At 45.6% G+C, this 13,677-nt stretch overlaps 1 protein-coding gene across 5 annotated transcripts in view; it reads left to right on the forward strand.

Annotated features, from left to right (window-relative positions):
- SORCS1 (sortilin related VPS10 domain containing receptor 1) overlaps window positions 1-13,677 on the forward strand; it is a 371,394-nt gene that overhangs the window by 70,765 nt on the left and 286,952 nt on the right. For 4 of the 5 annotated variants that reach the window (XM_054071875.1, XM_054071876.1, XM_054071877.1 and 1 more), the window contains exon 1: window positions 8,640-9,511. The exons of the other annotated variant lie outside the window; for it this stretch is intronic. In XM_054071875.1, coding sequence (XP_053927850.1) covers window positions 8,846-9,511 — 666 coding nt within the window. In that variant the 5' untranslated portion in view covers window positions 8,640-8,845. Of the gene's footprint in view, window positions 1-8,639; window positions 9,512-13,677 lie in introns of those variants that run through there. 5 annotated transcript variants of the gene reach the window in all.

The raw sequence follows: 13,677 nt of genomic DNA on the forward strand, positions 1-13,677 counted from the left end.
GTGTTAGATAGAGCAGTCACCACTAATAAACCAGGACTTGCCAATGTTCCTCCCAAGCAAAAATTGAGATCCTGAATTTATTTCTTGTTCTCTCAAGATCCCTGGATGATAGTTGGCTTATTCCATGGCAACACACATATGTAAGTTAAGCTGCAAGCAAACCTGATCAAAATTCCATTGAAATCAGTGTAAAGACTCCCACTGATTTCAATCAGACCTAAATGAACTGAAATGTACATGGAGACTTGGCCAGACTGGAAAATTGAAACCATTTTAAAACAGGATATCAAGGAGTCTTGATAAAAATGTCAAAAGTGACTTTGGATTAAATGAAGACAAAAGCGAAGCACACTTAATATCTTTTGAACAAACATTGTTTCACACGGAGGATTAAAAATCAGAGGAATTCAGACTTGGACTAATACATGCCTTTAGAGGGCTTCAAAGCTTGGCAAGCACAGCTCTGGCATAAAAAAAAGCAGAAACCCTGAATTATTATTAATTGCATGAAAATACATCCAAATGGAATTTTTTCCCTGTGCTTCCTTGATATAAGAACAGATATTAAACACAGAGAGCCATCAACATGCAAACACTCCTGAAATAAATGGAATCTCATGAATGCTTGCAAGAAAATCAGCAGAGACATTGCTCATAAGTTCCTTCCATTGCTCGGGCTATTTATTGACCTTTATATGTGTAGACATGTATTAAACATTCCAACATTGCTTTTTTCATCACCCTTGTTTCAATAATCAGATTCTTCTAGAAGAAAGTCTTTTGACCGAAGATGAAGGGAATTTTTTTTTTAATAAGGGTTTCATTGAAAACTGAAATAATTTAAATTAATAACATCAAATCTAACACTAAAATTAATTACCATTATCACAGTCCTGTTTACCAGAAATAGATATCTGTATATGAGCTTTATATAGTTTTATCTTCCAGATGCTACACCCACAGGTGTCCCAGAAAAATTGCTAAGAGGCCTGGGCAAGGAATGAGCCCTAATTTATAGAAAGAATTTATTTTATGTTGCAAGGTGTTCTTGCAAATATCTCAAGTAATTAAAGATATATGAACAACTTATTTTTTTAATTCCATGGTCAAATTGAATTAAAAAGAGGACAAAAGAAATTCAGAAATCAAAGATTAATTTCAAGCTGAATGCAACAGTTTGTTCAGCCTGAAAAATGTTTTTTATCATGAGTGTGTATATGTATGCACATGAGAAACTGGAAAGGCCTAGGAGATGGGGGAATGAAAATCACTCAATGGACACAGCTAAACAACTTGCAACTGATTTTGAATAGCTGCAAAGACCCTCTGTTGGTCATGGAAAAGAAGGTTTGCATCTCCACCCACGGAAAAGAAGAGAAAGGAACGTGCTGGAATATGCCAGACACATGTCCAGCGGAACAACAGAGAGAGCAAGGTAAAGTCCCAGGTCTTTAGTATGGCCTTATCTAGTATGTTATAGTGCAACTATCCCTGACTGTTACTTGCCAATGGATGCTACCACTGGTAGTAGTAATATAATGACATTAGACCTAGAACTCCAGTTTACCCCAGAATCCCGTAGGACTGTGCAAAGGTTTGGCAACAATACTTAAGGTAATTAGGATGGTACTTGAAAAGATGAAATTATCTAAGAGTCCTCACTACTTTGTTAAATTAGTGCTGGAGATACAGCCACCTAATGAAAGGGTAACTGAGCCGGTCTCCGGAGGAGTACGGATTTCACAGTAGGATGGCATCTAAGCTCATGCTGAGCTTGGGAACCATTCGTCATTGGAACAGGCTCCTGGCTTTATCTTTGGGAGAGATGGGATTTATTCCTGCCGTTAGCTGCAGACATGTCTTCTTCTTGAGCTTTTTACCTCTAATAGATTCAGGTATTCAAAGAAATGTTGATTGGGAGAGAGCAACCTCGCACTCAAAGCCAGATTGTCACCATTACTAGATCAGATTGAATATAGATTTGTCTTCCTGAGGGAGACTCTACAATCTCAAGAACCTGTCCTGAAGTGACACTGCCTTCCTGTGAGCTTTTCCTAATTTTCAATCTGAACATTTTAAAAACCAATTTTGTCTTCTCTATGTTTTAGCACCTGCCACAACCAAGAAGAGTTTAGCCTCTTCATCTTTGAAACTCCCTCTCAAGTAGTTGTAGGCTAATATTTGATTGCCCCTTAGCCTCCTCTTCTGCACACTAACCAAGCCCAGCTCTCAACCATCTCCTTGTAGGCTGTGTGCTCACCACTTCAGTAGCCCTTCACTTGCTAACCTTCCTCGGTTTTAACACGTCCCTCTTGAACTGAGAGCCCACACCAGAAACAGAACTCCATGTTCAGCCTCCACAGTGCTATGAAGAAGGAGATTATAATTTCTTCTGATCTCCTGATGATACTTTCCAAAGGCAGACGAATACACAGATTGCCTTATTTGCAAAGAGAGAACATGGTTGGCTTCTTGGCCCCCAATGCAACCCCCAGACCTTTTCTAATCAGTTGATTCTAAACCTCTCAGACTACTGGTCCAGCCAACTTTCAGCCCTCCATCAAGAGCTTTGACCTGCCTGTACTTGAGTTTACCATGAGACTTCTGTGGGAGCGAGTGTCACAACAGTCAGCTGTTTAGTAACAGGAGACAATCAGGTTGGTCAAGCATTATTTGCTTTTGCTAAAGTAATTTTCATTTTTCCTGGTTACAGTCTTGCCTTTTATGGGGTTGGAAATGTCCACAGCATACATTTCAGTTATTGATGGCGCAAGCCTTCTGGGTATTATAGGGTTGCTTTAAAACAGTCAGGATGAAATGTGACAATAGCTGGGTCATCCCTGTGGTTATTATTCATATCGGTGGTGGAGAATGACTTGACTAAGAGATACACCGCAGGCTTCTTTCTTCTGCTGATGTTTACTAGTTTAAAAGCTGTTATGGTAAAGCTCATTCTAGCTCTGAGCTCCAGCTCAGTTTTTTCTTAGCTGCAAACTCCTAGCACTAGCTGAGTATGTGCAGTACTTGCAATTCTACTTTACACTCAACTAAACCACAAAACCCAGCAGAATCTAAGACCAGCTTTTCAGGGCAGCTTTCCAGGTTTTTCAGGCTGCAAAAGCTAATCGTGCCAGCTGGGAATTTCAAGCAGAAGACTTTCTCATCTACTACCTTCTGTGGCCTGGGGTGCTTTCATTTCCTAAATCCCATGGTTTTCCCTGACAGGGGAGCAGTGCACAGAAGCACAGAGTGAGAATGGGTTGATGTCTCCTGACCACAAGAGGAGAGAATCACTGTACCAGTGAAATGCAAGGCCAGCACTAGAGAAGAAATAGCATAGGTGAGATTAGAGCCCACAACTTATAGGCATCATGGCAACGAGGCTGGATTCAACATCAGTGTGGATGTGGTAGTTGTGCAGCCACATGAGTATTGCTTCGGCACATGATTGGGAGTACAAGCCTATTCGGGAGGCCACGTGCTCCCTTACTCCCATGGCAAACCCACCCTTGGTTTATCTCTGAAATCATTGTGCACAGCCGGTGTGGGAGTCTATGCAGTTGGAAGAGTGGGAAGAAAGTCTGGAGTCAAAGAGCAAAATGCAGAATCTTCCATCATGGGTATGAGCTTTGTTGTCTGTGGTGAGAGGGTGTGAAAACTCTTCGGATCTAGAAGTGGAAGTGAAACAGAGGAGCCAGCATGAGAGATTTACAAGAGAAGAAAGATCCAGACAACTCCTGTTGTCCCCAGAGTAAGCTGCTGGCTGAGAAATACCAATGGGTATTTCAGTAGAAACAGTGCTTTAAGGAAAACTGATACCAGGAATGGGTGCTGAGTCCCTGTCTGCACTTCCAGGCAATCACACAGAGCGTTTCTGCTAGCCACCTGGCTCCCCTTGCCAGACAAATTATTGTCTGAAATCTCCATCTGAGGATTTAGCAAAGCAAAATAATTCTTTAAAATATAAAATGGCAAATTCTTGCACTTTTTTGAGATTACTTTAAACATCAGTCTTTGCAACAGGCTGCAGCAAGAGGGAGTAAAAGAACAAAAAGCCCTTGCTGTTAATATTTATAGCAGCTAAAGAAAAATCACATCACATTTGCAGATGAATGGGAGCCCCTGTTAAAATCTGCAGCAGCTTACTTTTGGGATGGCACTGGTTTGGGGCTTGATTGTCTGGAATACCAAAGGAGAGCTTTCATGTTAATTAATTTAGAGGAATAATTAGCGTTAAAAATAAATAGTTCAATCACCTTTCCAAAAATAAACTGAGTGAGGGAAATAAAACTCAGTGGAAAGAAGATATAGATTTTATTTCAGTTCCAGATATTTTTCAAATATTTTTTGTGTGCCCCTATGTGATTTCCCAGGATTTACTTACGCTAATATCTATGTAACAGTTGTCTAAATATTGCTACAAAACAATCCACATAGATAAATACTTTCCATTTGTTCAGTGAAATAAGAGGCACTTGGAAATAGTTGTTTTGATGTATGTAATTAGTCTCTATTTTATGCGAAAAATGAAGCATCCAGTACTCATTTAGGAAAAAAAAATCTCTTTGTGATATTTACAGAGGAAAGACATCTTTTTTTTTTTTTCCTTTTTTTTTTCCTAAGGAAAACTACAACAAGCCCTGTTGTATCCTGATTTGTAATTATTTTTAAAACAGAGATTCCTTTTGGAGGAATCATGTGTAACGTCAAACTATGGTATTCATTGCTCACCGTGGCTTGATAGCCATCAATGGAGCAGTGTTCTTCTTGGGCTCCCTTCGTTACACAGTCTTTACAGAGAAAACTGATGTTTTAAAATGAATGTAGAGTCAAAAAATACTGATTATACAAATATTTACTAAGGAAAGATGATATTGCTTAGCCTAAAAGACATTTGAGTGGAAGCTAGACCAGGCTATGTTATGCCCCTGCCCTGTACTGAAAACTCAGCTGGTTAAACCCACCCAATCCTGTTTATTTCTCTCCACCCTCTTTCATTCCTCTTTCTCACTTTCTGCTCCATCAGAGTACACCCATTGCTGGCATAGTTCCTGAGTATTATATTCTGGGTATTATAGGGTTGCTTTCCATCATGCAGGGTGCATCATCCAGCATGTTCCAGCAGACAGGAATCCTGCGGAGCCAGGAAGTATCTTGGGAACACATTTTCACAACTAGTCTCTGATTGCAAGTATGAAACACTCCAGAGGAAAGTATGAAACATTTCCAGAGGAAATAATCTACCATCCCTGCAGATGGCAGATTATTGCAATCAATGTTGTAAGGATTTATATCCTTGACCAAGCTCATATTTCCACCTGTCTCTGAACATTCCCAGTCCCAAGTGCAGATTAGTGTACTCACGCACATTTTACTCTGTTCCTGCTTCTCTCCTCAAGGCTATATAAATCCTTAGGGAGACACTTGCTCCACTGCAACAGCTACTCAGAAAGGTATCTGCTCCCTTCACTGCACTCCTGCTTGTGCTTCTTGACACCAAAAGTGAGAACCTACTCAAACCCCCTCACGTCTGTGCAGATCTCTGCCTTAGGGGCAGCAGCTCCCCGGCAAAGAGGAACACCCCCTGACGCTGGTTATCCTCATAAAGGCAGAGGCTGTCAAGGGCAGCTGAGATGTGAGCTTTTTGTTTGCTCTCATAGCATCATGTTTGATAGTGCCAATGTTTGTCTCCTGTTTTACGGCCGACAGGGCTTGCTCCTCTCCCCTCCCTTGAGGAAATATTTGCCATAGGAGACAGAAAAGCAGTCTCCCTATTCAGGGAGCGTAGCAGCTCTGAAGGAAAACACATTCTCAGAGGCTGGAGCTGGACATGTGGTAGAGTCTTATTGAAATGCTGGACTAGATGTAACCTCAGGTCAGGATACCCACAAGTGCAGCCTTTCCTTTCTTGTGAGCATGGCCATGGGTTTCGGTCACTACACGCCAATGTTTCTTTTTGGCTGAGTATCTGAATTCAGCCTCTCTCCAGTGACAGCGTAGGTCTTACTGTAGCTCCCAACCCAGAAAGCTATCCCTTACATCAAAAGACGGGGGATTATTCTTTTGTGTCAAAGACTCCAGCTTCCTGTCTCTCACGGCTCAATCATCACATCAGCTGTGGTAGAAAGATGGCTGGCAACAAAATTAGATTATGGCAATTTAAAATGTCGCTCTCTGATAAGTGCAGATCATGAGTATTCAGAAGCACACATAATCAGATTTCAAAATTGACTACCACAGCATGCCTCAGATGCCAAGAGTATAAATAAGGATTAGACCAATTTAGGGAAGACAAGTCCATCCATAGCTACCAAGCATAAGGGATCAGGTGCAGTTTCTGCTGCTGGAATCTCCTAAACTGATGATTCCTGGAAACAGGGACCAGGGAAAGGCTGGTACTATAAGTCTCTGCTTTATACCTACCCACAACAAGGGTTATGCTGGAAAAGTGGCTGTGGTCCTCAAGTTGGATCCAGTATTTTCCCTTCGTGACTGACTTGTGTACTTCTAAAGAGCTCTGCAAGTGTAGTACACTCACAGTGTATAAGTTGTGCTCTACCAGGTACATCTGTATCACTCACCAGTCACTTATCACAACCCAGAGGTAATAATCTAATAGATTATTTCTCTCATTAGCCTTAGCCACTCATGGGCAGTCCCAGCAGAAATTTCCTCTGACCTCTAATTAAGCTCCTTCTTGCAAGTTCTTTTTCTGTCTTGCCCACTCACCTCTTTAAATTTCATCCCTTTAGATTAAGATCTCCTTTACAGACTTGTCCTAGGAAGGTGTCACTATTTAGTGCATACTTGGGGATAGATCCATCTGGTCAATCTATTGTATAGAAGACAAAGCATTGGGCTGACAATAAGGTGGCTCCATCTCCAATCCTTGCTGCTTTGCTCATCGCGCTGTGACTCACTTTCCCTCATTTACACAAGACTAAAATTCACTGGCCTTTGTGCAGATATTTTCAGGCTTAGTAAGTAAAGGAGTTGTTTAAGTGCAAAGTGTTAATAATTATTACTGACAGTCTGTAACTAATAGAAACCATTTAGCTGGGAGATATGGAAACAGGTATGCAGTTAATTGGTTTACAGTAGATTTAGCTGAGGTCTGGTGGTTACACTGCAGACAATCCATCATTGTTGTAAGCAGCATGAAGTTATGCCCAGCCTCAGTTACTGTGAGTCTCCCTTCACCTGTGGTCTTGTGCTAATATCCTGAGACGTGTTACCAGTGGGCATTTGAGTGAAATCTCTAGAAGAATGTGGAACAAATCTGTAAATCTCTTTCTGAAACGCCCTGCCAAAAATCACAACAAAGTCTTCCATGTCGAGAAGGAAACATTAAAAACTTTAATTAAAAACTCTCCTGGAAATCAAATGGGAATAAGTGAGAGCAGGAAGATGGGAATGGAATAAAATTCCTGTAGAAGAGCCTTTAATTCTCTCCAGTCTTATGGACCATGAGCATTTTAAAGTGTCTGTTAAGGCTCATGCCGCTCTCCGGCAGCGTGGGCAGTCAGCAACCGTGCTGCAGTAAGGGAGCGGTGGCTCCCATGGCCAGCAGACACCCACCTCTGCCATCAGGGTTTGGTGGTCTCCTCAGGCCAGCACTAATGACTGTTTCCTGGGAATAGATCTAGTGAGAGAGGGGCACAGCTGCTGGAAGAGAAATTGCTTATCCTGAAAACGTGAGAGACAGCTAGAGCAGAATGGGTTTTTTTCTGCTGATAAACGAGTAGTGGGGAATCTCTCTCTCCCACCACCAACTGCTGTCATTTCATTTCCAAAAGCTTGTCCCTGTCTCCATCAGCATTTATGTGACTACATCTCTGCCATGCCCAAGTGATTTATCTAAACATCAGCAGCTACTGTAAATGACTGTACAGCAAAGCAAAGGCGGAGGAGGGAACCGAGGGGTAGAAATATGACTTTCCCTCTGTGAATTCACGCACAGGTTCTTATTTCTAGCAACTCCCGCACACTTTTATCAGTCACAGGGGGGGAGCAAGAAATAAACATTATGAATTGAATAATGTAATGAATCGAATTAAAATATCTCCTGTGGAAAGACTATGCACACATGTACGTATGCATTGCTCCTTCACTGTGCACGTTGTCTTTCAGCTCATGTGCAGTGGCTTTAGTGTGATGGGGAGAGGGTTTAGGCTTTTGAGCTGATGGGAAGAGCAGCGGAGGAAGGGATCAGATGGTGTGAGTTTAAAAGTTAGGGTGAGTCCTTCTTGGAGTGCGTGTGTGTGTGGGGTGGGGAATGAGCAACCAACCACCGAGGAAAGGGATGCGGGGCGTCCCGTTGGGGCGGCTGCGGGGGGAGCCGTGATGCGGGAGCGAGCAGAGAGCGAGCCGGAGCGGAGCCAGCCGAGCCTTCCACGGGGGCAGCCGCCACAAAGCACCAGCCAGGATGTGCTCCTCTCTCTCTCCCCCCCTCTCTCTCTGATTTCCATTCAGCTCCTCCCCCGTGTGGTTGTGGCTTTGCCTTCCATCAAAAGCCTGATCAGCAACGCCAGCCTTGGCGGAAAAAAAAAAAATAAATAAAAAAGAGAAAACAAGAGGGAAAAGAGAAAAGAAAAAAAAAAATAAACAGGGAAAAAGTCCAAAAGAAGAAAAAGAAAACAAGGGGGGAAAAAAAGAGTAGGGAAGAAAACAAGTGGGGAAAAAAAGAGCGGGGAAGGAAACAATCTCTCCTCCCCCCCGGCTGCATCTAATACAGCAGAGTCTGAAACTTTATGGAGTTGTCGCTGTGTTTAGCCCGCGGCGGGTGAATCGGCAGCGCCCTGCGCTCTCGCTCCTGCTCCCTCGCGCTCGGCGGCAGTCAGCAGCGATGGAAAAAGTTGCTGGCTGGTACCCAGCCCGGCACGCCGCTCTCCTGTACTGGACATGGCTTTTCCTCTTCACTTTTGGCTTTACCGGTGCAGAAATAACTTGCAGATCCTGCCATTCCCAGGTGAAGCCGCAGCAGCAGCAGCCGCAGCAGGGATTATTAATGCATTTGAGGACCGACAGAGGAGAAAAGGAGCAGAGGAGGTCCTCCGGGGAGAAGGGAGGTGAGAGAGGGCGACGGGCCGAGGATGCCGGGCTGCGAGCGACCCTCGCCTCCGCAAGGACGGAATTCAGCGCTCGGGAGACGCGGCGGTGGAGGAGGGAGCCCGGTGCCGAGGAGCCCCCGCGGCGGTGGAGGAGGGAGCCCGGTGCCGAGGAGCCCCCGCGGCGGTGGAGGAGGGAGCCCGGTGCCGAGGAGCCCTCGCGGCGGTGGAGGACGGAGCCCGGTGCCGAGGAGCCCCCGCGGCGGTGGAGGACGGAGCCCGGTGCCGAGGAGCCCCCGCGGGGCTCGGAGCGGCGGCGGCGCGCGGCGGGGCGGGAGCCGGGGGGCAGCGGCGCCGCCCGCTTCGGGCTGGAGGAGCTGCGGCTGGGCAGCACCACCTTCGCCCTCGCCGGGGACTCGGCGCACAACCAAGCCATGGTGCACTGGTCGGGGCACAACAGCAGCGTGAGTACCGCCGGCGGGCTGCGCTCCTGTCCTCCTTTCCCTTCCTTATTTTCCCCCTTCCTTATTTTCTCCCTTCCTTATTTCCCCCTTCTTCATTTCCCCCCTTCTTCATTTTCCCCCTTCTTTTATTTTTCCCTCCCCCTTCTGGGGCTGTTTGGGATGAGGATGGGGGGATGCTGGGTATTTCTTCCCCGAGGGAGGATGTTGCGCCCCCGGGCGCGGCCGGTTGGTTTGCTTAGCAGTGTGCAGTGGGGCAGAAGTGCCTCAAAAGGGCCATTCTTGTGGAGCAGAAAAAAAAACTTTCCGCCGCCCGCCCGCTGCGCGCAGCCCCCTTCTCCCTCACCCTGGAGGCGCGGGGGGATAAACCTCTGCCACCACCTCCGGCGGGGAGGGGAGGGGGCAGGGGGAAACGTCCTCGCACCGTGCTCCCCCCCGGGGACGCCCCTGGCGGGCTCAGCTGCGAGCGAGGCACGGGAAAGCCCTTCTGTTGCTGTTGCTCCTCCTCCTCCTCCCAGCGCTGCTGGATGGACCACGTCAGCCCAAAGGCTCATCCCCAGGCCCTGCTGGCGGGGAGATGCTGGAGGACTTAAGGACTTCATCTCCGAGGTGCTGCTGTGCAGGGGATAAAGCTGCTTTTTGCCTCCAGTCACCGAGGTGTTAAACTGAGACAGTTCTTGTCTCTTTCCCCGTAACCTGGAACTTTCTCATGGACAGCTCTCCGAGATGAGCCAAGCAGAATAAAACCAGCCAGAGAAGTGTGATTCTTGTTTCCAGACTGGAGCAGTAGTCGTGGCATCGAAGTTACCAGGTTAACTTGAGCCCAGTATCCCACCAGCCTGTGCTGTGGAGGTAACCTGGAGGCAGAAGGCAGAGCAAGTTGTCTAATGTACTTTCTGCCTGCTGTTAACTCTTCTTGTGGACTAGCAGAAGTTGGGGGATCAGCCTGCCTGAATGCTCCAACTTCTGTCACTTTGCCTCTTGGAGACAGCAAGCAGAATACTAATAAGAGGGAAGGGGATGCTGGCACGACACGGTCATTGCCCTTACAGCTTCACAGGAGAAAGGGGGACTTGGGCTTTTCTCCTCTCATATCTGCAGCTGTAATACCAGAAGATTTCTGGGTGTTTAGCACAAATCTTTAGTCTCCCTTTCAGCTTTTTGTACTGGCAGCCTGGTAACATGTTGAAATAATGGTGTAATAATTATGAATTCTATTTGGTATAGATTGTATTGAGGTATAACCACCCGAGTTAGAATTACAGTGGATATCGTAAGTGCCTCACTGTGAGGTTCAGCCCTAGTTAATTGAGACATGGTTTTAGGGTCTCATCAGGAGCTTTTTAATCAATTAATTGACAGAATGGTACTTGTCATCTCCATTTCAAAGAACTTTCCCCTTTCTTCACAACTCAGCTAGCCTGCCTCTTTCGTAGTTGTGCGGACAGAAGCTGCCTTGTAGGAACTCAGGTCTGTTCATACAGATTGAATTGAGGCTGACATTAGTTTCAAGTGACCCATTTGCTAAGAAAAAGCTTCTGATATAAAAAGTCATCCAGCAGGCATCAGTTTCCCTGGTCTGTCACTGCAGTTATGGCCCTCTGTACATTTTTCAAGACACATATATTGTTATTATTATACATGTTCTATTATATATTTGCTTTGGAATGCATATGCATGTATATGTGTTTCTGACCACTGTGGTAGTATGGACTATAAACGCTTAGGACCAATTTACTTCCTGCGTGGTCACAAATATTTTCAGGGAACTGTGAGGAAATAATTTGCCTCTGTCCTCCCCAAAGAGCTGTGGGTTGCATTGTGCATGGGGAGATTATGCTTCAGCCTTGCTGCTGGAGGCTTTGGCAGTGCTGTCTTGTGCTGTGATTGCAACTTACTTGGAGCACTAAATGGAGCTGGGCCCTAGCGAGATATGGATGCATGACCAGGCTTAGCTGAAGCAATGGTATGTGATCAGTACGTAGACCGAAGTGGCACCAACCCAGTGAAAGTTTTGGGTGCTCATCTGTGAAGGAGTTGGGAGTGGAAGGGGATTGAGGTGAAATGCTTCATTTACAGTGCATGTAGTTCTGCCCACATGGGGAGTCACAGAGGATGCTGTGGTGCTGCTCACAAGGGATGCTGTGTAACCCTTGTGCCCTGGCTGCTCTCCAGCAGCAGTAGCTGCCGCCTTCCCTCCTGCATTTCCCTGCGATAGCCGGGGGATGCAACTCACCTCTTCATGTTTTCAGTCCAATGTGCTCTGCAAGTGCTGCTGTTAAAAAGCTTTGCCTTTTGCCCAGGCACAGAGACACAATGAATATGATCATGGTTTGCAGCATCTATCTAAGGAAAAATCCAAAACGAAGCTCAAAATATCCCCTTAGATGGAAAAGCTGGAAAATTAAAGCACTATCACCACTGAGTTGTTCTATTGCAATATACCTGATTCTGCTAGAATCAGTGGTGTTCCCTGTGTCCTTATTTTGATAGTGGTTTGGATACAATTACGCTGTTTCTGGTAGAAGAGAAGGGACCCCTGAAAGGTCTGCCGATTTCTGTAAGGGATTTTTCTCAGTGTTTGCAGCTTCTTTCAGGCTTGGCCGTGATTTCATATTGTGTCTACGCACCATTCTGCTCTGACGATGGACTCACTGTATGCTTGGCCACAGGTACAGTAAGTATAATAAATAGCAGTCCAAGTCATCCAGACGTAACTCCACCAACATAAATTGTCTTACATCAGGGATTATTTTGGCCCATCAGTGACTTTAGGTACTTCTTGGACAGGTTACCTTCCAGCACAATATCCATACCCAGACATGTGGAGTGTGCCCAGCTCTCTTCTGTAGGGACACACTTCACATCTACACTAATCCTTCCTGTCGACCTTGCTTTTTTCACCTGTGGAGTCAGTAGGACCTCCCCAGAGGAAAGCATAGGTGTGTTGAGTCTGTATTGTCAGATGGCTGATGAGGATGAAACCGTGAGTGTATTCAGTGCTGTATTAAAATACAGGTGGGCCTCAGGCTCGCTCTGACTCCAGTGGAGGTAAGTGAGGCCACACCAGGCTGTCTGGCATCTCTGCAATCGGTCTGCAAAACAGAGAAAAGTGCGTGCAACTAAATCAGGTGCTAGAAATGGTCTTTGGCTTGTACTGAATCCCAGACCATCTGAGAACTACTCAGGAAGGTGTTAACTGCCCCCTGCCAGCCCCCTGCCTGGAACCATTTTGACAGAGGAATAGAAGTATAGGCTATTGAGTCTGTGGATGTGTCTCGGTATTGCTTAATTTACTTGCATTGGTACGTCGCGAGAGTCTTTCCACTGGCCTCTGTAGAAAGTGGAGTAAAAGATTGTATGAGATAAAGTCTTCCTCAGATCTCTGCTACAAGACACACAAGTGAGATCTCTTGCCTTTATTTGCGCCAGAGAAATTTCATCATTGGTGTGGAAGTTGGTAGGTTTCCTAGCTCGCAGAGATATCGCACGTGCTGCCTGATGTGGTGTATCCAAACACTGTTGGTGTGGAGTCCCCATAGCTCCCTTAGTGCTCTGCTATAGACTAGGATAAAAGAGCTGGCGAAGATCTGTGTGTGAAGCTAAAAGAGACTTGTTCGAAGAGACGTCTGTCTCAAGGAGATGTCCATTATGAGCTTTTGGGATACAGATGGTTCTCAGAGCTTACAAGAAACCAAGACCACTTTTCTCCGAGGCTGGCTTGGAGTGAGATGGTGCCTTACTTGCTCTTTTAAAGTACACAGGAGAAACAGTAAAAAGATTGGAGGAGGTCGGAAGGTAAGCAAGTCTGAGTAAGAGCCTTGATGCTATAGCTTGTCCTATAATGTGGTGCTGTGAAGGAAGGCAGCGTGCGTTTCACATCCACTTAATAAGGCAGGTTACCTTTGCCTCGGTCTGAACAGAGTGATCTCCTGGGCTGGACGGTGGTGTAGATCTTAAAGTGTTTGGCAAAGAATTTGAACATTTACCCTGATGCACACCTGGGGATCGGCTTTTGTATGGCCACAGTACATTGAAACAGCTGGTTCAAACTTCTGTGAATTATATGTTGGGAAAGACAAAGCTGACTTTTCTGCTAGGTCCTCAGGAACAGAAGATCCTCAACACACTAATGGAGGTGGAGTCTGGACCAGATGCAAAAAAACCAT

Source organism: Cuculus canorus, chromosome 7 (genome assembly GCF_017976375.1).
Source record: "Cuculus canorus isolate bCucCan1 chromosome 7, bCucCan1.pri, whole genome shotgun sequence".
NCBI lineage: Eukaryota > Metazoa > Chordata > Aves > Cuculiformes > Cuculidae > Cuculus > Cuculus canorus.